This window comes from Brassica rapa, chromosome A09 (genome assembly GCF_000309985.2).
Source record: "Brassica rapa cultivar Chiifu-401-42 chromosome A09, CAAS_Brap_v3.01, whole genome shotgun sequence".
Lineage (NCBI taxonomy): Eukaryota > Viridiplantae > Streptophyta > Magnoliopsida > Brassicales > Brassicaceae > Brassica > Brassica rapa.
In genome coordinates this window covers 6,567,147-6,587,628 of record NC_024803.2, presented here as the reverse complement: position 1 = coordinate 6,587,628, position 20,482 = coordinate 6,567,147, and the positions used below count along the sequence as shown (strand labels likewise).

Genomic DNA, 20,482 nt, shown 5'->3' with positions numbered 1-20,482 from the left:
CCTAGATCGAGAAAGTAATCGAATCTACGATGGAAACTATTCTCAATATGGGCCCGTGGTTAGGCCCAATTGTAAACTATTCTCAGTGTAATATTTAAATCGTTAGGTGAATTCTTGTTTTTAACAAAAACATTTTCAGTCCACCAGTAGTTACATTTTATATAAACATTGGTATGCAACTGCGCTTAAAATAAAGAAAAGTAAATTACATTTCATATGAGTAAGAGTAACAAATGATTTTTATTATGGAAACATATTTTTTTTTGTAACTGAATTATGTAAACATATTAGGTCCATGTATACTCTAACTTAGGCACATCTTGACCATGCGTGAAGTAAATCCCATCTTCTCTAGCATACCAGTAGTTCTTTTTACCATGATCAAATGCGCCACTACCACCTTCAAATGCCCTAATCATTACAGAAGGTCCACTTGCCTGGCGAAATGTACAATCAATTTTATTCTTAGGAATAAATTTATCATGAAAGCTATAGTCATCAGTTTCTCCTGGTTTTAGGAAAAAGGTGCCAATCTGATCACCATTCCATTTACAAAAGATTTGGAGGTCGTTTCCTGGATTAAGAGAGTTATTTAAGTATATGTGGTTTTTCGCAAACAGTTTGGCGTTACCCAATTCAATAGACAATGCGATGATAAACAAAAAGCACGAGAAACGATTCATCATTTAGTTAATCAATGTTTTTTTGTTAGGGGTGATATGTATTTTTTAAATAAGATATGCCAATTTATACAATGATGTCTACACACATACACACACATATCATAAATGTATTTTGTTAGAATAAGGGTGAATTGATGGTGGTCAAAGTGACTTTTGGTTTGTTTGGTATTCTACTTTGAACTTTTAATTACATATATTTTGACTATATTGTTAAAAATTAATGCAAAATCTCACTATTTAAGAGAAGTACTTATCTGGTGTTCAATAATCTTTGGTTTGATTGTTTTCTATTATTCTTATTTATATATTATCTACTAGAAAAATTGGTCCAATGAATCAATACTATTAAAACAGAAGCACAAAATTGGACCAACTTAGTTATAAATGAAATAATTTTTTAAGAACTATACAATATAATTAATATGTCAATTACATTATTCTATAGTCTAATACATTTATATCTATAACAAAATCACCATACAATCCCACCTTATCATATATGGTAAGTGATTAAATGAATTTATTATTAACAATATCACCTTTTTTTAAATAAACATTTGTTATGGTAAAACTTTAATACACCCTAATTTATGATCTATGTAGTTATCCTGATATATATATATATATATATATATATATATATATATATATATTTAAATGATAAGTCATTTGATTGACTTTTGTTTAGGTGTCAATCATAGAGATAATTTAAGAAAAATTATTATAATTTGATTGGTTGAAAGATATTCAATTTTTTTTATTTTAATTAGATCTAATATAAAAAGTAAGTTTAGAACTAATTAATATCGGTTACCAAATAGTCTAAATGATATTATAAATAATAATTTATGGCAACTAATTGTCAAAATTATAGAAACTGTAAGAATGTTTGATTAATACCTTTTATATTTATATAATTCATAAAATAATTAGTATAACACAATTTATAGAAATCAATATAATGATTTCATATTTTTATATAAACTATTATATTCGTATATAAAGAATTATAATATTATTAATGTATTATAATGTCCATATATGTCTTATAAGTCCTTTAAAATTAAAACAAAATTATAAAATTATCTATCATGGCTTACAAAAATATTTTATCTTAATTTTAAATTATTTATATGCGTTTATAAAAGTTTTTATACAAAACAAATTCTCTTATATATTAAACGAGAAGTCACTTAAGTGATTTTTATTATGATTTGCTTGGTCGGATTTTAATTTTATTAATTTTAGTTTAGATTTAAAATGAAAGTAAATTTAGAACCAATTAATATCACTTGCCAAATCATTTAAATTATACAACAAATAATGATTTATGAAACTTATTGTTGAATTTATATAAAGAATATTATTTTTTATATTTATAAACTAAATAATATAATGAATGGAACTTTTATGATTTTTAATTATTTAATTATATCTAAAATCAAAAGTAAGTCTAAAACTAATTATTATCGCTTGCCAGATAACCTAAATGATATTACAAATGATAATTAATAGTAGCTAATTTTCAAAGTTATAGAAAGTGTAAATATGTTTGATCAATTTTTTTTATATTTATATACTACATAAAATAATGAAAAAACAATTTATATAGTGATCGATATAATGATTTCATGTTCATATAAAATATAGTTGTATCTATAATATTGTTTTTTATAATGTCCATATATGCTCATAAATATTTAGATTTTGAAGATTGAGCGAATTATATTTAATGGAACATGTGAGAAACTTGATTTTAAAACATTTTGTATTTTATTCAAATAATATAGTGAATAAGGTAATGTTATGATTGAAAAAAATTCTAAGATGCATTTTTGGTTTATTGATTGCATGTTTTGTATTAATATTTAGAGAGAAATAAATATTTGGCAATAATATTTAAAAATTAGAAAGCACTAGCAAAAATTTAGTAAAAAGAACGAAATAATAATGAAAAAAATGAAAAGATGCCGAAGAAGATGCATAATATGTGTTGGTAAAGTTAATATGATAATTACATATATAATTCTACAAGTATTTATTATTAATAAATATTCATCTTTTATTTTTACATCAAATTTATAGAAACTTTACGATTGGTTTTCAAATTATTTAAAGTTAAAATTATATTTTTAATGTTTTTAATTATTATTCGAAATTTATGACATTTTATACATAATATATATTTTCATACAATATTTATATCTGCGAATTCGCATGCAACCACCTAGTATAGAAATACATTAATAAAACTTTTCTATGTCACTTTATAGTATTTATATTGGTTGATTATATGTTATTCGACCTAGTGGTTTATACTATATTTTCAAATAATATTAATGCCTTCATATGTTAATAAAACGTTTATATGTTATTTAAAGACTTCATATTGGTCTACGGTGATATATGTTTCACTATACTATATTAGTTTTAATAATATTGATGTTTTTTCTTCACACATGTTAATAAAACTTTATATGTTACAATATATAGATTTTATATTTGTCAGTTTTTTTTTGGGTCTTTTAATGGGTCAATCAGCATCGAGTCACAGAATAATGGTGGATTTTAGATTTTTATTGGAGTTTATCAAGTTTTTAATTAGGGATTTTATTAAATTTAAACCGGATAATATACCGCTCACCAGGTTACTAGTTCAATCACGGGTCCGGGTCATATATGAAAAAATGATTAAAACTAAAAACACATATATAATTATTTTTATAACATAAAAATGTAAATCAAAATTCCAAAGTATTTAATACCAGCTAACATTTTTTTATTTAAAAATCAAATCATTATAGCTAAGTTTATAGTTATAGTAACGTATGAATTTTGGATAACTTGCTTCGATATTAATATATCCAACAAGGAATTGTAGACTTGTTTTTTCTTTCAGACATGATACATATCACGCCCCTATAAAAACTTTTAAAACTTAGTATTTATTTACTCTCTTTCTCTCTCTATATTATTTTACAAATTAAAACAAAATTTATACAAAGAGTAGTGGTTACAAAACCATTAAATTTGATATCTCATTTTCTTTGGTTTAAATAACAGAAAAGGGATCAAAGGACAATGCAGAAGTTGAATTTGTGTTCTTCGCGAAATTGTCACTTTTAGCAGCATATATAGTGCCTAGTGGAAATATATTGTTCTGATTTTGGTGATGTCAAGTTCGTTGCTTCAATAGATCTTATCTTAGTACTGAAGCAAAGAGATTCTGTGACTGAGTTTCCCAGCTTTCAGATGGCTGAAGCAAAGAGATATAAGAGACATGTTACTTCCCCGACAAGTAACAAGAACTTAGAATAAACAGAGAAGTTTTCAGACTGATAAATTCTTACAGCGTCAATAGATGTTTGGTTTGGGTTTGACACTGATAGATTTAGAGATCCTTGCTGGTCTAGTGGAAACAATGGTACATCAACCATTACTGATGGTTTTGAAGCAATTACTACTGGAAAATTTGTAAAGTAAGCCTGAAACTGAAATTTCATAGTGAAATGAATTTTTTTTTATTATGATAAGTTCTTGAACAAGATCTTGAGGGTCTTAGAGAGAGTAATTTCACCTGCTTTACAGATAAATCTTCCACAGCAAACTCGAGTTCTGGGTTTATGACAGCAAGTTTCATCGACAAGAACTACAAGAGTTTGTCACTTTAAAATATATAGACTTCTAACTTTTGTTAATGATGAAACAAATGATCTTGGTTTCATTACTTACCTCAACTTGTCTCTGTAGAGACTGAACATAATTGATGATCTCATCAAGCACACCAGCTTTTCCAGTGACTGTGTTGCATCCAGGGACAAGATCTTGCAGATATTTCATCTTCTTGCTTATCTTTTCTCTTCTTGCCTGCAAAAGCAAATCTATTTTAAACCCTAGAATTGTCTTTACCTTGGTGCACAAGAAACTTATTTGATACACTTTTGTTACCCTTTCTGCTAAACTGTGTCTGTCTGTGGCTTGCCCTCGACGAGCTCTCACGTGGATATAATCCAATTTCTGGATCTGTGAAGCTCCCTTTGATGTCTCCTTTGAAGTGTCTGAAGATGCTTCCTTGTTACTTATGTTTGACTCTCTCTCAGCCTCTACTTTGATCTTCTTCTCTGTCTTTTCCTCTTCCCTTGTCTTGTCCTGAGACATAATTATATCAGAAAAATAAAAACCCATGTTTCAAAACATACTTTCAGACAAAACTATGATCAAACAAACCTCTGATTTTCTCTTGTTTTTCAAGGAAATAGCTCTGTTTTCTTCACTGTTCTTCAACATAACCCCCATTGCATCCGGTGGATGTATCTGGCAACTACTTGTTCTTGAAATGCAGCCATCCATAGCTTCATGTGAATGACCAAAACCCATGTTATAGTTTGTTCCAAAACCAGATCCAACCATTTGAAAATGACTGAAGGTACTCTGCAACAACTCATCATTGTTGCTTCCGTGGAATTGAAGTATCTGAAGAAGTTCGGGTGAATCATTACTGCTCAGAGACAAAACTTCTTGTTGTTGATGCTGTTGCAGCCATTTAAGCCTTTCAGGTACAGACATGTCCGCGTAGCTAAAGGACAAGCTTTCTGGAGAGACAAGACCTTCCAACATGTTGTTCTCTGCAGAAATCTCTCAACTTGTATTAATGTGTATAGTTTTAAAAGTGAGACAAAAAGTACAAACAGAATATAGAATGGGGAAAAAGGCTCTGATTTTTTTTTTTCTTGTTGTGTGTTGGTTAAAGCAAAAGAGAATTTTCTATAAGTGTATGAAGAAGTATCAGATTTAGGTTTATGTAATGTTTTTGGGTAGGTTGCTTAGAAAAGATGAAAGAAGTGGGAGAAACTAATACATTGAAAAAAAAGCTAATACATTGAAATCATTCTTCTTAGCTTTAAATAGAAAGCATCATTGACCCACACACAGAGTCCCCTACTTCTTATGTTTCCTACCTTCCTTTCTATAGTAATTTCATTTAATTATTGGTTACCTCAACTAAACCTCTAGACATAAATACTCCGTTACAAACTCAGAACGGTACCACAATTTTTAATGCATATACCACACACTACATAAAGTCAGAAACATTGAGCAATAACGGATAACTTTTTTATATAGATATATATATATAGGTCCATATATATATATATATATATATATATATTGATGATAAGGAAGTTATAGACCATGGACCCGTAAGTTCTAGAATGAGGCATAAACCATGTAATTTAATTTTCTTTTGAAGAGTAGATTTTGTCTAATGTGAATCGAACATGTGACTTCTAAAATCTCTACATTTTCTATAACCAAATAATTTTACACACTAGACTAACTCATTGTTGTAGGCTTGTAGCAAAACATGTTTAAACGTTTGAACTGAAGGAGCAAAAATATAAGATGAGAGTCAAATTATACCATGTCATTATCTTAATGAATGTGACATTTAAACGGATTTAGTTAGTATTGGCGGATAAATCTGGTCCAGTGTTTAGACACTTGACTATGACTAAGGATCAAGAATAATTTGCATAAAATAGTACTCCCACCCTCCGTTCCTAAAAGATTCATATTATAATTTGGTCACACTTATTAAGAAAACATTTAAAATTGTATTTTCCAATATATTGTTTTTCTTAATTAATTATTTCCAATAACTTTTAACCAATGAGATTTTATTAAACGTAATTGTATTTTTTTAAAGTACAATTTTTCATTAATTAATGTATTGAAAATATAAAAAATGTATTTTTTTGAAATAATTTTTTTTTTCTAAAAAAATGGATCTTTAAGGAATAAGGAACAGAAGGAGTAGTAAGATTCAGTATCTTAGGAAGATTGGGACATAAATTGATTAACGTACAGGTGGGGAGCAAAGAAGGTGAGAGGAGAAGGTGTGGGTCTAAGTGACATACCCAACACCATGTGGGCATGTTTTTATGAACATTTGGAGGTTCTTTATCCCCTTCTTGTGTGTGTCTATGTTTTTTTCTTTTCTTTTGCCCTTTCAAGTAGATAAAAGGAGCTTATTAGGAAAATGAACGATGAAAGAGACCTTAACACTTATGGTATTAGGGTTGGATGGTTTGACTATAAGATAGTCAAATTAATGGAATTTAGCTAAACACAAATTTTTAATGCGATAGAAACTCATTTAATGAAACTTTTAATGCGATAGAAACTCATTTAATGTTTAATAAATTGAAAAATATTTCTTTTCCAAATTAGACCAATTTAAAATATGATAGAATCTGATAAAATAATAAGATAAGAATTTTATTTACCTTATACAAATATGTAATCTCATTATTAAATAACAAATTAAAGATTGTATATACCATTTAAAAAATATTTTACTATTTTCTTAAAATGAAATTAGTTTCTTTTTTTTCTTTTTTCAAATTATTTTGATCTTATTTTTAGGAAAATATATAAAATGAATTTATATTTTAAAGCATATATCTCTAATACATTAAAGCATTGAATAATTTAATAAAAGGTAAAATCTATAACATTTAGTAGATATATAGAATCATTAAATATAATATAATCTTATTTTAAAATAAAAATCTGAACATAAAAATTATTTATATTTGTAATATTATAAACTCATACATAATATAGTTCTGCCTTTATTAATTTATAGAGTTTGCTACATATTGACTAAAACTTTAAGCTCACAAAAGTTTACAACAATAACCAATACAATATAAATTCTTCAACTTATTTGGGTGCTCATTGTTGTTTCTTTCAGTTTTTTTCCACCCATTTAAAATTACAGTAGAAACAAGAGTTTTTAACCCCAATCAAACCGCCGGTCGGACTGGATCAAACCGTGAATCGGACACATATCCAAGTTGGATGGATAAAAATTAGGTTTGTTATTTACTATTAAAAATAAAATTTGTTAATTAATTATATCTTTAATTATAACTATTAAAAAATTAATTATTTATTTTGTTCAATTTTCTTGATTTTCATAACTCACGATGGTAAATATTTAAAATTAATAATAATTTTCTATTTAAATTTAAAGTATTAATTTATATTTGATTTTCATTTGGTTTATACTCCAGTTTTAATTAACATTTATTTTATTGAAAATATTTAATAACTAAATTTAGTTATGTTTATAATTTAAAAAAAGGGAATAACAAAAAAAATAGAGAAATTAGTTTTTTTAGAGAGAGAGAAGAGAGAGATAGGAAGAGAAAAGAGGAGAGAGGGTGGGATTTTAGTTAGATAGTGAATTTTGTTTTTTTTCTTAGCTATTGGGTGCAATTTCTCAAAAAAAAATAACTATCAAATCATTTTATTTTATTTTTCTTCTTTGTTTTAATGTATTTGAATTCGGTTAAACCGATCAAACTCATCAAACTGTATTGACCCATAAACAGAAATTTTACCGGTTTGATTTTAAAAACGTTGGTAGAAACTTAATAAATTAATACTTGGTATATTAATAAACATAATAAATTGATACATTCCATCAGTTTCAAGTAAGTAAATTTTAATTTATTAAAATATGACGCCATTAAAATAATATTATAATAAATTTTTGAAAAATCTTATATAAATATATAGTCCCAGTATGAACATGAATTAATAATTTAATTTGTGAAGTTTATATAAATCAAATATTGTATTGTTTGTTTTTTAATTCATACATAATACTTAAAAATATATGTTCTATACACCATATAATCTAATAAAATAACATAAAATTTATTTCAACGAAATATAATCAAATAAATTTATACATAAATTAATTACTATTTTTATCTTATATTAAAATATATTTCAATATATATATATATATATCTAATGATGATTTTTTTTCTAAATTAATAACTTTATAAATTTTATTATAATTCAACATTTTTTAATTTATAGTACTGTATATCAATTCCTGCTAGGCTGCTAATCAAAGGAATGAAAACTAAAAGGCATGTAGGGGCCCTTCTTTCTCATACATGTCGTAGCCCTTGATTTCTCCTTTTATACTCTTAACAATGGAATCAGTTTAACTCATAAGCGGTCTCCATAGAGGAAAAATAAGTAAAAACCGCTAGAGAGAGGGGTCGAACCTCTGACCTTGTGGTTAACAGCCACACGCTCTAACCAACTGAGCTACTCCAGCCGGTTGATACTGAATTAGAAGACGTCATTTTGTATTGGTAAAACAGAAACAAAGAAGATGGAAAAGATTAATAACCCAACTATGAGTTTAAGATTATAAAATGAAAAATTTAATGTCATTAAACTTTTGATTTTTATTTTAAAATACAATGTTATTGAATTTTTTATTTAAAAAATTATTCCAAAATCCACGGTTATTGAAACTGTTATAAGTTGTGAATTTTATGATTATTCTAATCACTTTATAGTGTTTGGTTGAGTTTCTTAATTAAACAAATAAAAATCTTATTTTGGGTGAGATTTTAATAAAAAATCATATTAAACTTTCAGTTCACCTAAAATCTTTTAAAACATACTAAAACTCCAATTATTTCAAATTATAGAACGAGTACATCTCTTAGTCATTTTGGATCTTCTATAAATGAGTCAAATTAACTTTTGATTATTATTTGTGTATGTTATTAAATATGTTTGGGGGTAAATAATAAGAAAATGAATAATGTGGGACAACTTATAAATCTTTTTAAATTATGCTGACGTTTTGCTTTTGGTTTCTCGCTTGCTAACATGACAAATTTATTATATTTTTAATCAAATTTTTTTTATTTATTAAATTTTATGATATTTAAAAATTAATTAATTATATATAAAATGTGTTGAAATATATTTTATTATTACTCAAAATTCTACAAAATTTATTCAGCAAATTCATTTTCTTAAAAAAATAACTTCTGTATTTAAAATATCAAAATATAAATACATTTGTATAACTATATTAATTAATGCTATTATTTTTAATTAATTATTTAATTTTGTTTACTTTGTGGTATAAAATGATACATATCCTCTCATATATTTTTAACTTAATTATGTATACTTATTTGACCAATAGTATTTGAGATAATTTGCATTGAAATTCTAAAATGACACTTGTTTTTTAATAAGAAAAAATGTTTAAATGATATTAGTTTTACAAATAATAAATATCCACATATTACCATAAGGCTCCAAAAATATATCTTAAGTATGTTGTGATGTATTATTGCTTAAGTGGACATCTAGACTGCTTTTTTGAATGCCTAATTCAATCTTAAAACAAATTGTTTCATTAATTTGTTTCGTTTAAATTCTAATGTTTAGTCGTCGTCTAAACTTATTTTTAAAACACTGATTTACAAATGATAACAGATTACCGTGACATGTAGTCTAGTGGTTTATGTTTTTTTTTTGTTATTCTAGTGGTTTATATTTCTATCACCATTCAAATTTAAACCCACATAATGTATGCTATTGTGACAAAAAATAGCAACAGATAGACAAATTATATACTTACATGTTATAGCTTACAACCATAGAGTTTTCTCATTACCTTTCTTACATTCTTCATGCATTTAAATAGATTACAAAAGTCAAGTTATATATATACTCAAATATTATAGCTTACCATCATATCGACTTTAGATTTGTTGGCTTGATAACTTTCAGCTGAACAGTTTATTTTCCAACTTTATCAACGTACTATATAAATCTATTACGATACTACTGTAGTGATATATATGGTGTTACTGATGCTGACACAATTTCTTCCTAGATATTATCATAATATGTTTCTAAAAGTAGCTTTCAAGCTAACAAATGGGTCAATGTTCTTTTCTCATATCAATTTTTCCAACCAATGATCTAGATCATATATGAACTGTCTGATTTTGACAAGATCTGTGACAAGATATTATCCATAACAAAAAGGAAAACTAGAGGTAGTTTTTGAAGAATGAGAGTAGTTAAGAGATTTGAGAGGATCGAAGGATGACGGATGAAGGATGAGAACCACAAAGAGTGGGCATCATTGTGGTTGCAGAGATTTTTAACCAAAGTGGACCTTCTTATGTTCTATCGCTTTCTCTGAAAATTTATTTTTCTATATTTCTCTACTATCATTTACTGGAAATCCCTAACATAATATTAAAAAGTCCAAATATAAAATTATTGAGGTGTTGTTATCATAAAAATTGATCGGAATTTCATTTTGTTTTCGAAATACATGAAATTTCATTAAATAGTAATTGTATAGAATTTTAGTTTTGTAAACATCTTCTAGACATTAGTTATGAAGCGATTTTTTTTTAATGTTTTGTGTTGTTGCCACATTCATTCTAAAAAAAAGAAGATGAAATTACTTTGAAAAAATATAATATGATATCAATTTAGTTGTGACATAAAATTTCTCCAACAACTAATCCTTCATATAAAATTTATCAACATCTTCATTTCTGCCGTGTCTGCCAAATGTATACAAAGCGTTGACCTTCTTCATTGAACATTTTCAGTCAATATAAAAACAAACATATTCAAAAGTTACAAACAAAGTTGATCTTTACATGTTCCAAGTTCATGATGCTTCTTGTTCAGCATGTTGCTTTTGTGTCTCAGCCTCTAACTTCCTCAAAGTAGTCGAACTTATCTTATTCCCACTTGATCCATCAGAAACTATTTCCACAAACTGAATCTACAAGGAAGAAAATTATAAGGGTTTGATGATTGAATCTTTCAAAATTCACCACAAGGCTAAGGCTGGGTGAATAAAAAAAGATGAACCTTAAGTTGAGAAAGACCTCTTTCTCTCTTTCTGTTAACTGACAAGCCACCAGGTAACGTCTCTTTGCTGCAGATTATGATTAGTTAAAGCCTACGGATGCGAATAGAAAGGAACATGTGAAAAAAAGAGATTAATAGACACAAGGCTAAACCTGACTACAATAGCTTCCAAAGATTCATCGACGATAGAAGGCCCATATGGATCAGTAATGGGCTCGGTTTGCACAACCAGCCCAGGTTTGATAGACTACACAAAGACCAGGGAGACAGAAAGTAAATAAGAGTAACTCTTTAACGAGCATATCTTTTGTCACATTTAGTTAGCTCACATGGTGCAATTACCTTGACATAGTTCTCCACATTACGCATTAGGGGTGGGCATTTTACCCGAAATCCAAAGTGGCATCCGAATCCGATCCGAAAAACCCGAACCGAAATCCGAACCGAAGTAGCAAAATATCCGAACGGATATTGAATTAGGAGAGATTGGATATCCGAACCCGAACGGGTAATATCCGAACCCGAATGGATATCCGAAAATAACCGAACATATGATAATTAATCTTATATTTATAGTTTACATCTTTCATTTTATATAAAATATTTATATTGATACTACACATACTTTAATTTCATATGATATACATACAATTACGTAGAAGATGATTTGCTATTCGCTTAAAATGCATGTCAAACTTCTTATTTCAGCAATTAACAAAAAGTTACATCCAAAATTTAAAAACAATAACCAAATTAATGTCTTTTTAGTTTGAAAATGTTATGTCCAAATATATTAACCATGCAATCTATTAAAAATAAAAAATAGTTAAGTGAAAAATTATATATTTAAATACAAGAAATTTGAGAAATGAAAATTTTCATTTTTTTTTCTTCAAAATCTAAATATCCGAACCCGATCCGAAATAACCGAAACCGAACTTAAAATACCCGAACCCGACCCGAAGTACAGAAATACCCGAACGGGTTCTACACCTCTATACCGAAATACCCGAAAATCCGAAATACCCGACCCGAACCCGAACGGGTACCCGAACGCCCACCCCTATTACGCATCCTTTCTCCAATTTGTTGTATCATCTCAGAGAACTGTACACACAAAAGAGTGAGTAATAAGAGCTCACTACACCAATTTGTTCACTAGTTAACTCCTCTATTGATAGAAATAGAGCAGTCATCTAACCGGAAACACTCTGTGTGAAACAGAGACTTCTCTCTGTGTGACTTACTCGCTTGTTAGTCGACATAGGGCCATCACATACTCTAACAACTAATCGTTCCCTGGCCAGTTCCGCCGCCGCCTGATTCGATAAATTTCGATTAGATTCTCAAAAAAACTCATACATACGCAGAAATCACTTATGAACCGAACAAACCAAACCAAATTTTTTGTTTTCGGTTCAAATTTTGTTATGAATTGGATTCGATTCGATAAATTAAAACAGATGTGTTATTTGTTCGGTTTGATGATCAATAAATAGAATTTATACAAATAAAAAAAGCTATACCAATTCTAACCAAAATTTCGAACCTAGCTAACTTAATTTCAAACAGAAACAGCGAACCAGTCGGTTCAACATTAAATAGATCTAATTTCATTTAATATTAGACCGAAGAAAACAAAATCACTTATATATTTCGTAACGCTTCACCGTATCTGCAGCTTTCACGATCATTCAGCCAGAACAAAAGAAATGAACCAGGCTACAAAAACATTTATGCTTCCAAATCAGAGAGCTCGCTGCTGCTGCTGCAGCTGCTTTGTTGGCTTGAAGCACTCTTGCAAGAAGTTGTGAAGCTGCGAGGAGTACAAGTCTGGAAAGTTCCGGTAGTGATCAACATGAGGAGACGACTTGAAATTGAAAGACTGTACGTTTCTCCCAATCTTCTGCTGTTCTTTGATCCGGATCTCTACGGAATGCGAAGGAACAACTTTGTCACCAGAGCTGTAAAGATAAAGCTGAGGGCATGGAGGGTGGTTCTCATAGAGTCTCTGAGTGATCCTAGTTAGCCTCCTGCAACATTCACGACCAATGACTAACCAGTACCAAGTCAAAAAAAGAATATAAAGCTTACATGTTGACCTCTGGGATGTTTAAGACAACGGGGAATAGTTTCTCTAGAGATGATAGCATCATGCTTTCGATTCCTAGAGGTTCCTTCTTTTGCACATCTTCTTCTTTTCCAGGACTGTTTGTTCCAGTGTTTATGGTGGAGCTACGTTTCTTCAGTATAGCAGCAGTAAAACCAGCTGCCCAAATCTGCAAGTAAACCATGAAATCTATAATTGAATCTTCATACTAACATATTACTCATTGCTAAATCTATGTCACTCCAGTGATTAACATGTGTATAAAAAACTATACTGTTATAACGGAAGCGAGAAGACAATCCCGAAACAATGAAAATACAGTACTGCTAAGTTTCAACATAAGGAGAAACATTTAAAAGTGCAAACCTTGGTATCTAGAGGATCTGCTCCTCCTGAATCAATAATACAACCCTTAATCTTTTCTACTAACTCTTGTCTGCCCACGAAGCTCTCCAGCAAGGTACCATAGCTGCCATAAGAACAACACTAGTGAGTAAAAGTGTTTGCTAGTTTCAACATCATCATCATTAATGAGAAGATGAAAATTGTTTAATTATCATCATTAGTAACCAAACACCAAACCAAACCAAACATTAGTTTCAACCCTTTTTTTTTTTTTGCTTTCCTTAACATTTTTACCCAAATAAAAGCGTTTGCTAGTTTCAACACATTCATATTCAGACAAGTAAAACCAAACACGGCGTTCATCATCAACATCAGTAATGAGAAAGATGAGATTGATAATCAAACCTACACAAGCCAACCAGTGTTACTGAAACTGTGGAACACCAAACACTTTTCTCTCCCGCCCTCTTCTTTCTCCGACACCCACTTGACCAACTCGTTCCCAAACTCATCTATCCGCCGTTCAAGCCTCCGTCCAAGATCAAGCCTGACCAAATCCCTAACGTCGACGGTGAAAGTAACGGCGTTAATTCCCCTGGAGTTGTACCACTCAACGTACCTCCTCAGGTGTTTCGCTCTCGCTCCCAACCACCCGAGGAGAACCACCGTCGTCTCTTTCCCGCTCTCCCCGAACGTATTCGCGTTTCCCTCTCCGTTCACGGTCCGTGGAGCTCTGTTCCAGACGGCGACGCCGTCGCTGGGTTGGGATCGGAGCGGGTTGGCGTGAGCGGCGGGGCTCTGGAGGTGGAGATTCGACGTGAGGGAGAGGAGGGATTTGAAGAGGTTGGGATTCGAGGGGGGCGAAGAGCAGCAGCGTATGCGAGCGGCGGAGGAGGTTGAGGGTTCTCGGAGAACGGCATTGGGGGAGGGGAAACAGAGGTGGTGTGTGGATTTGAGAGAGAGGGAGTATGGGTTTGGATTGATCTTGGTGAGAAGGAGACGACGATTGAGAGCACAGGTATTGAAGATTCTTGCTGTTGCTTCCATGGCGAATCTCCGTCGACAATCTCACGGTTTCATCTGAAAGTCGCTAAAAAGAACATGTTTGGGAAAGCAAACGCTCTGTTTCATTCAGCAGTTTTGGTTTTGTCCGGTCTAGGCTAAGAGGATCAGATCCGTTGTATTGACTATGACTTATTTCATAACGAAACAAACACTCTTTTTCGCTCAGCGGGTTTCGTTTCGTATGGTCTAATTTGTTGGGATTTGGGAAGAGTTTTCCTGAGAAGATATTAGTGGGGGATTGAGCTGCGAAAGCATCCCTAAGAGGCTCTTGGTGCTTCTTATGTTTCGTTAAAGCTACCTCTCAAGACTTTGAAATGTTTCACCTGTTCGGTTTATAAAATAATGGGAGTTCTTGCTTCTTACAGATTGATGATGATCAAGATTCATCATAAAGCAAGCAAACTGCAGAGTCTAGGTAGTTTCCCTGCCTACTTCTGTGAGGCAATTAGGACCAGAGAGTACTGAAATATGTTAATATACCTTTGTGTTATTAGTTGTCCACAAAGTAGTGAATCCAAGCATATCCCCTCATCAAGTCATGTAATCCAAAATAATAATAATACACATCATCTATGTCAAATAATAATAATAATATGTCAAATAACTAAGTCTAGCATGTATCAGGCAAAATAGTAAGCAACTATGTGTGGTGTGTATTGTAAGATATGAAATATTCCACAAAATATTCTTTAAGCCTTGTACTATAAATAAGGAGGTTTGGAACGTGTTGTAATCTCAGCCAAGTGAGTGAGTTGAGTGATCTAAGTCTTAGAGAGTCTCACGAGTCTTTTGTAATATTTTTGAGTGTTCTTAATGAAATAAAATCTCTTTTTGGTTATAAATCATTTGTGTCTACCCTCAAACACTTTATCGACATACCTTTGATTCTAAACACTTTTTTTGTGGTTGTACTTTCTATGTGTTTGTAAATTAATTTCAAACCATTACGTTATTAGATTTTGAAACCATATAAGTAAACCAATCATGATGGAAAGTATTCACAGTTCTACATCCAAACCCACAAAAGTACATAACCACAATCAAAGACTTGTTATGACATATGAACCAACCATGGCTTATTCACAACATAAAAGCAGTAAGAGACAATACATTCAGATCCCGGTTGTGTATGAGGCACTTCTTGCTAGCCTTTGTTGGTCTCATGCAATCTTTTTGTTGGCTTGTAATAAACCACTTGGAACTCTTTTTAATCATCGTCAAATTTAGTAAGAAAAAGAACTCTTTTCTTAATCATTTTCAGATGACAAAATCTACTTCCATATGTTACATTTTTTGTAAAACATTTACTGTTAGTACGTAGTGAAATGTCACACTTTGAAAATATTGTCTTTCATATCTCTTTGTTGTGGAGTTGTGGTTAATTCCACAGGTATTTTTTAGGCGAACTCTATAGATAGCATATTGATATAACACTTCAAATTTCACAGTTTGTAGATGATTATTCCACATACAGATGGCATATCTAAAGCTTGTTTGATCTGAGTCCCTACATTCGTGATAAGGAGGCCCGAAAAAAGTATTGAAAAATCCAAAACCGAATATTCTCATTCTTTGGTGTGGGGGGCGTTAGAACCGACTATCAACTTTATATTTTGGATGATGCCTTCGTTTGTAGCCGTCTATTTGACGATCACCAAAACATCAGTTCCCACAAATACTATACAACTGTGGTTAGGCGGCCAACAATTCAATTATTATTATTTTCTTCCATTTGCATAGTAAAAAACAGATACTTATGAAAGAAATAAAAAAAAAAAAAAACAGAAGAGGTAGTCTCGTTGCTACAATGCTACTAGAGGCAGCCTAGTGACCAACCTTTTATGTGTGCATGTGCGTAGATATTATAATGTGGTGACTAAAATCTTGCTACATGTTTTTTCCTGCCTAACCTTTATTCTGATGAATCGTGCAAATAGTTGCATTTGCATAACTAAAGAGACAAAGTTCGGTGATGAAATGAATCGTCAACAAAATGTAACCACCATTTAATAGCAACTTGGTTACATTTTAGCCAAAAAAAAAAAGAATAAAAACGAGAAATTATGTATATTTATACAATATTTTCTATTTAGCCCTTCATCACTATCCCACTTATTTTTATTTATTTTGAACAGTTTAAAAAATAACTATTCAAACTTCATATTAACATATAAAAATATAGATTTTTTATATACCATGTTTTGAATTTTTTAAAACAAATATATATTTATAAAATTTACATGGTTTTTTTTTTTTGAAAATATTATAATGTTCTATTCTATTTAAAATATATAGAATAGAAATATAACACACTCTCAATTTTTTTTCTTTTTCTCTTGTACGAATTTCATGTGATGTTTTAATCTATAGTATGAAAAATATAAATGTAACTCTCTCTCCCTCCCTCTCCCTCTCTATTATATAGCTTTAATTCTATTTAAAACTATCTATTATATATCGACATTTTAAATAGAATACTATTTCATTATTGTGTGTTATATAAACGCTCACATGCTATAAAAGACTACAATGACTGTTTTAGTGGTAAATTGACACAATTCCTAACTCAGAGGTATTTTATTAATTCTTTTTCTGTAAATGTTATACCACACATTCACTCAAAAAAAATAAATAACACTGTTATTACATTTGGAATTGTAGCAAAATGCAACAATTAATACAAAAAAGAGAGCGCCTAATTCTCAGAACACGCGTCGTACACTGATTTGCCAATTTGGTGTAGTGACTGTAGTCCTTTTTCTTTTTCTTTCCCTCGATTTTTATAAGTTACACACTTGCAAACAATTTGGTTAAAAAAGGAAAATAAATTAAAAAGCTAGAAGAAATCACGTCCGTCGGATTTCAAACTCAACGTACAAGATCCATCATAGGATTGAAGATGAACAACAACCAAGGAATAGGTGACGTCACCGTCTCCTTCCTCCAACGTCCATAAAGAAGCGCCACACTCACACACACACCAATACTGCTACTGTAACTGCTCTTCAAGCCAAGAAAGAATAAAAAATTACGTTACGGAATCTCTTCTACAGCTGCGCGATTCGAAGCTTCAAATGGCATTGTAAGATCATCTCTTCTCCGTCGATTAGTCGTTTTCTTGATCATCGGAGTAGTTTCACTGATTTTGATCGCCAATAACTTAGATTGTTCGTCCGCGTATATATGCTCTTGTTTTCGTTAGGATTGTAATCAGATTCCCCGTTCTGTTTCACTTTTCCGATCGATCGATAGTAGAGGTTAGAGTCGGAGGTGATTTAGATCTCTAACTAGATGAAATCGAGAACTGATCTGCGTCGATGCTTTCACCGTCGTAAGATTGTTCCCTAGATGATACATGAGTGCTGTTCGTTTGGTTGACGCAGCTACCTGCGGCTGCTTTGGCGTCAACTTTTTTAATAAACTCTTATTCATTTCATTGCCGGTACTGCATCTGCGTCTAAATGCTGTGTCGATTGCCGAAAAAATCTGCGTTTGCGATTAAAACTGCGTCGGTGTCTACGAAACGAACAACAACTATTTTTATTGACGCTGACGCCGATGCTAACGCCGACGCCGAAAACTGCGCAACCAAACGAACATGACTATGGTTTGTTTTGAGTTTAGTATTCGTGAAAGACTCTTTTTGAGTTAGAAGGTTTGGATTCTACTGGAACTTAGAATCTGTTTCCGTTGTATCCTATGGTTATTGCACAGATTGAGAATAAGTTTCATTGAGTTTATTATATGCTTGAATGACTCTTCTAGCGCTTATGGTTTTGCTTTTGAGTTTTTTAGTGATATGGCTGATATCAAGGATGAAGGAACCCCCAAGAGCTCTGCTTCTTCTCCTCTGAGGAATCCTAATGTTACCCTTAACGAAAGGAATTTTGCTGCCTTCACACACAGATCAGCTGCTGCTCATCCTTGGCATGACCTGGAGATTGGTACGTTAAATCTTATTATTGATTTAAGTTTCATTTCTTGTTGATTCATATAATAAGTCGCATGTATTCTTGTCTTTGCTTGAATCTTGTAGGTCCGGAAGCTCCTGCTGTTTTCAACTGTGTATGTTTTTTTCTCCTGTTGCACTGTGGAAGATTAGATATTTTCAGAGAGTTAAAACGAAAATTTAAATTTGTTTATCAGGTTGTTGAAATTAGCAAAGGTGGCAAGGTGAAATATGAGCTAGACAAGAACAGTGGCCTTATTAAGGTACTGCGTGTTCACTTGATTGAGTTTTGGAACCTGTTGTTTGTTTCTGTGGTTGTATGTATCATTTCATATGCAGAGAAGTCTTCCTTTTTATAGTATTAAATCACTGAAAAGTTTTTTTTTCTCATAAGGTTGATCGTGTCCTGTACTCATCCATTGTGTACCCACACAACTACGGCTTCATTCCTCGAACCATTTGTGAAGACAGTGATCCTATAGATGTCCTGGTACTCATGCAGGTGCTCTCTCTCATCTCTCATTAGCTTCAATTGTTCATGCAAACTTGACATAAAGAAACAAACTTAAGGCAACTGATAATTATTGTGTAGGAGCCTGTGCTAACTGGATCGTTCCTCCGTGCCCGTGCTATTGGGTTAATGCCCATGATTGATCAGGTAACAATCACTGAAACCCAAATCTCTATCTTCTCCTTCTCTGGATGTATTACATTACTAAAAAACCATGGAATCAACTTGCAGGGTGAAAAAGACGACAAGATCATCGCAGTGTGTGCTGATGATCCCGAGTTCCGTCATTACAGAGACATCAAAGAGCTTCCTCCCCACCGTCTAGCTGAAATCCGACGCTTCTTCGAGGATTGTATCCACAATATAACATCATATTCTGTTTTTGGCTTATGCTTTGTTCCAAGTTTTCACTTAACACAAAAAATAATTTAGACAAGAAGAACGAGAACAAGAAAGTGGACGTTGAAGGTTTCCTCCCCGCTCAAGCTGCCATAGACGCGATTAAAGACTCCATGTAAGTTTGTTTGCTCCAAAGTATTTTACTATGTTACCTTAGTCGCAACTAACATTCTAACAATGTATTGTTTTGATAAAAACGCAGGGATCTTTACGCAGCTTACATCAAAGCTGGCCTGCAGCGTTAGTGAACCACCTACATGCTCGTTATAGCTTGTGCATTTTCGCAATGTACATCAAAAAACGTTTGTCGCATTATACGCTTTCTAATGATGACGATGAAAAATGTCAGTTTCAATCATTAAAACTTGGAGATGCATACATTAGCTCATGCCTGATTTTTATATTAATGATGTTTGCAAACTCTTCTTTGTCTTCTTGTAGTTCACTGAATAATGTCATCTCTTAATCGAGTACATTTAACTTCTCTACATTTTCCGCAAGAATTGTTCCTTTTTTTTTTGAGCAAACATCGTTAATGTGAAATAGGATGATGATTTCAAACTATTATCGGTATTTTCAAATATGAATATATATTCTGCAAGCTATCTACATAGCATTCCTACGAAATTTTGTGATATATCAGGAAAAGTAGAAATAATAATTTTTCTTAGAAAAAAAAAACT

At 31.1% G+C, this 20,482-nt stretch overlaps 4 protein-coding genes, 1 long non-coding RNA gene and 1 other non-coding gene across 9 annotated transcripts; 2 read left to right on the top strand and 4 right to left on the bottom strand.

The window, feature by feature from the left end:
- Window positions 1-3,131: 3,131 nt before the first annotated feature.
- On the bottom strand, window positions 3,132-5,557 carry LOC103837851 (transcription factor HBI1). Of its 2 annotated transcripts, none has more exons than XM_009114236.3 (6): window positions 4,911-5,300; window positions 4,632-4,832; window positions 4,416-4,550; window positions 4,261-4,332; window positions 4,034-4,168; window positions 3,132-3,939 (listed from the first exon to the last, which is right to left on the bottom strand). In XM_009114236.3, the coding sequence occupies exons 1-6, from the start codon at window positions 5,298-5,300 to the stop codon at window positions 3,883-3,885; spliced, it is 990 nt and encodes a 329-aa protein (XP_009112484.1). In that variant the 3' UTR covers window positions 3,132-3,882. The 2 variants fall into 2 exon arrangements, with proteins under 2 accessions (XP_009112484.1, XP_009112483.1); XM_009114235.3 differs by having other exon boundaries at window positions 3,586-3,939; window positions 4,034-4,174; window positions 4,911-5,557.
- A 309-nt stretch (window positions 5,558-5,866) lies between these two features.
- Window positions 5,867-11,676, top strand: LOC117128455. Its single transcript, XR_004451754.1, has 2 exons — window positions 5,867-7,562; window positions 8,603-11,676. It is a non-coding gene; the product is annotated as an uncharacterized LOC117128455 (long non-coding RNA).
- TRNAN-GUU lies at window positions 8,753-8,826 on the bottom strand. The gene has a single exon. It is a non-coding gene; the product is annotated as a tRNA-Asn (tRNA).
- Window positions 11,072-12,793, bottom strand: LOC103837849 (phosphopantetheine adenylyltransferase). Of its 3 annotated transcripts, none has more exons than XM_018654770.2 (6): window positions 12,668-12,793; window positions 12,495-12,527; window positions 11,763-11,789; window positions 11,573-11,667; window positions 11,421-11,487; window positions 11,072-11,331 (listed from the first exon to the last, which is right to left on the bottom strand). In XM_018654770.2, the coding sequence occupies exons 1-6, from the start codon at window positions 12,683-12,685 to the stop codon at window positions 11,215-11,217; spliced, it is 357 nt and encodes a 118-aa protein (XP_018510286.1). In that variant the 5' UTR covers window positions 12,686-12,793; the 3' UTR covers window positions 11,072-11,214. The 3 variants fall into 3 exon arrangements, with proteins under 3 accessions (XP_018510286.1, XP_018510288.1, XP_018510287.1); XM_018654772.2 differs by having other exon boundaries at window positions 11,438-11,487; XM_018654771.2 differs by having other exon boundaries at window positions 12,622-12,759.
- Window positions 12,794-13,009: 216 nt separating this feature from the next.
- On the bottom strand, window positions 13,010-15,262 carry LOC103837848 (transmembrane protein 53). The gene is made up of 4 exons (XM_009114233.3): window positions 14,285-15,262; window positions 13,897-13,999; window positions 13,515-13,699; window positions 13,010-13,453 (listed from the first exon to the last, which is right to left on the bottom strand). The coding sequence occupies exons 1-4, from the start codon at window positions 14,920-14,922 to the stop codon at window positions 13,168-13,170; spliced, it is 1,212 nt and encodes a 403-aa protein (XP_009112481.1). The 5' UTR covers window positions 14,923-15,262; the 3' UTR covers window positions 13,010-13,167.
- Window positions 15,263-17,782: 2,520 nt separating this feature from the next.
- Window positions 17,783-20,284, top strand: LOC103837847 (soluble inorganic pyrophosphatase 2). Its single transcript, XM_009114231.3, has 9 exons — window positions 17,783-18,022; window positions 18,736-18,884; window positions 18,977-19,005; window positions 19,087-19,152; window positions 19,284-19,391; window positions 19,482-19,547; window positions 19,632-19,752; window positions 19,833-19,914; window positions 20,002-20,284. The coding sequence occupies exons 1-9, from the start codon at window positions 18,015-18,017 to the stop codon at window positions 20,042-20,044; spliced, it is 672 nt and encodes a 223-aa protein (XP_009112479.1). The 5' UTR covers window positions 17,783-18,014; the 3' UTR covers window positions 20,045-20,284.
- Window positions 20,285-20,482: the final 198 nt, after the last annotated feature.

What these genes read in the sequence shown, in the direction of transcription:
- LOC103837851 (XM_009114235.3), bottom strand. Translation starts at nt 5,300, where the DNA reads ATGTTGGAAGGTCTTGTCTCTCCAGAAAGCTTGTCCTTTAGCTACGCG. An exon ending in CTCTACAGAGACAAGTTGAG is followed by an intron (nt 4,333 to 4,415) that starts GTAAGTAATGAA and finishes AAACTCTTGTAG; the next exon opens with TTCTTGTCGATGAAACTTGC. An exon ending in AAGATTTATCTGTAAAGCAG is followed by an intron (nt 4,175 to 4,260) that starts GTGAAATTACTC and finishes ATGAAATTTCAG; the next exon opens with TTTCAGGCTTACTTTACAAA.
- LOC103837849 (XM_018654770.2), bottom strand. An exon ending in ATGTGGAGAACTATGTCAAG is followed by an intron (nt 11,668 to 11,762) that starts GTAATTGCACCA and finishes GTCTTTGTGTAG; the next exon opens with TCTATCAAACCTGGGCTGGT. An exon ending in TTGGAAGCTATTGTAGTCAG is followed by an intron (nt 11,488 to 11,572) that starts GTTTAGCCTTGT and finishes CATAATCTGCAG; the next exon opens with CAAAGAGACGTTACCTGGTG.
- LOC103837848 (XM_009114233.3), bottom strand. Translation starts at nt 14,922, where the DNA reads ATGGAAGCAACAGCAAGAATCTTCAATACCTGTGCTCTCAATCGTCGT. An exon ending in AGTAACACTGGTTGGCTTGT is followed by an intron (nt 14,000 to 14,284) that starts GTAGGTTTGATT and finishes TTCTTATGGCAG; the next exon opens with CTATGGTACCTTGCTGGAGA. An exon ending in AACATCCCAGAGGTCAACAT is followed by an intron (nt 13,454 to 13,514) that starts GTAAGCTTTATA and finishes TGAATGTTGCAG; the next exon opens with GAGGCTAACTAGGATCACTC.
- LOC103837847 (XM_009114231.3), top strand. An exon ending in TTGGCATGACCTGGAGATTG is followed by an intron (nt 18,885 to 18,976) that starts GTACGTTAAATC and finishes TGAATCTTGTAG; the next exon opens with GTCCGGAAGCTCCTGCTGTT. An exon ending in TAATGCCCATGATTGATCAG is followed by an intron (nt 19,548 to 19,631) that starts GTAACAATCACT and finishes ATCAACTTGCAG; the next exon opens with GGTGAAAAAGACGACAAGAT.